The sequence below is a fragment of the Nanorana parkeri genome, unplaced genomic scaffold (genome assembly GCF_000935625.1).
Source record: "Nanorana parkeri isolate BGI_ZX_2015 unplaced genomic scaffold, ASM93562v1 scaffold2417, whole genome shotgun sequence".
In the NCBI taxonomy this organism is placed as follows: domain Eukaryota; kingdom Metazoa; phylum Chordata; class Amphibia; order Anura; family Dicroglossidae; genus Nanorana; species Nanorana parkeri.
In genome coordinates, this window is record NW_017308685.1 from 53,885 (window position 1) to 55,209 (window position 1,325).

Consider the following 1,325-nt stretch of genomic DNA (forward strand, 5'->3'; position numbering starts at 1 on the left):
CCCCCTGCAGGATGTCCAGGGACACAGCAGTCATGTAATGACCGGAAGGTGGAGTTGAAGCACGTGGCAGGGGCTCTTCTGCTCATCATAGCACCTCCCATACGTAACTCCTTCTCTGCTCTTCTCCCCTCCGTTTATTTTCAGGCCGTTTTGGCTTCTGTCAATCTGAAGTTGCTCCCCGACCAGGGGGAGAGGCTGCGTAAACAGGTCCTGGAGCTGGAGGATGCTCTGGAGTCTATGTCTTTATCTCCGGAGAGCACACAGCAGCAACAAGGTAACACCCTTCATCGGGCCCGTGGCTTTGATGCCCCATCCAGCACCAGGGGAGGAGTTTTTGGTCAGGATGTGGTGTCAGAGGGGGTGGATATCTGGGGTCAGGCCATGGGGGGGAGGGGGTCTGTGGTCAGGGCATGTGTGTTTGTGCCGGGGGCGGGGGGGGTATATGGTCCGGCTGTGTGGTTGGTGGGGGTGGTTGAATCTGTCCTTCGGCTATTTGTGAGGGGAGGGTCTGTGGTCAGGCTGTGGGGGTGGCAGGGGCAGAGTCTGGAGTCACCTGTCACCAGGACATTTCTGCATCTGGAACACAGGAATAAAAACTTTCACCAAAAATTAGAAAAACATTTTCTGGAACCAGGTGCTGGGTCAGAGGCCTGATTAGAGGTGAAGTGTATTGGGATAGGAAATTATTGGTCACTCTGCTCTCTCCTTGTCCTTCTCAGGTGCCATCCAAGAGATGAAGCCCAAGATTCAGCCTGATCCTGGAAACCCGTTTAGCAGACCGGGCCCTGTGGAGTTGACGCGCGGGGTCAAGCCATTGTCTTTCCATGAGCTGCCCCCGAGTTCCCTGGGTGTGCACGCCTCAGGGCCGAGCTCCAGTCAGACCTACAGCAGCTTGTACGGAGGTGAGCGGGGGGATCCCGGGACAGTATAACTGTACGAAGGTGAGAGGGGAGATCCCGGGACGGTATAACTGTACGGAGGGGAGGGGGGGAGATCCCGGGACGGTATAACTGTACCGAGGGGAGAGGGAGATCCCGGGACGGTATAACTGTACGAAGGTGAGAGGGGAGATCCCGGGACGGTATAACTGTACGGAGGTGAGGGGGGAGATCCCGGGACGGTATAACTGTACCGAGGGGAGAGGGAGATCCCGGGACGGTATAACTGTACGGAGGTGAGAGGGGAGATCCCGGGACGGTATAACTGTACGGAGGTTAGGGGGGAGATCCCGGGACGGTATAACTGTACCGAGGGGAGAGGGAGATCCCGGGACGGTATAACTGTACGGAGGTGAGCGGGGAGATCCCGGGACGGTATAACTGTAC

The 1,325-nt window shown here is 57.3% G+C and overlaps 1 protein-coding gene across 1 annotated transcript in view; it reads left to right on the forward strand.

Annotated features, from left to right (window-relative positions):
• TTF2 (transcription termination factor 2) overlaps nt 1-1,325 on the forward strand; it is a 30,861-nt gene that overhangs the window by 6,536 nt on the left and 23,000 nt on the right. Inside the window, 2 exon segments of the mRNA XM_018573532.1 lie at nt 145-274; nt 720-902. Coding sequence (XP_018429034.1) covers nt 145-274; nt 720-902 — 313 coding nt within the window.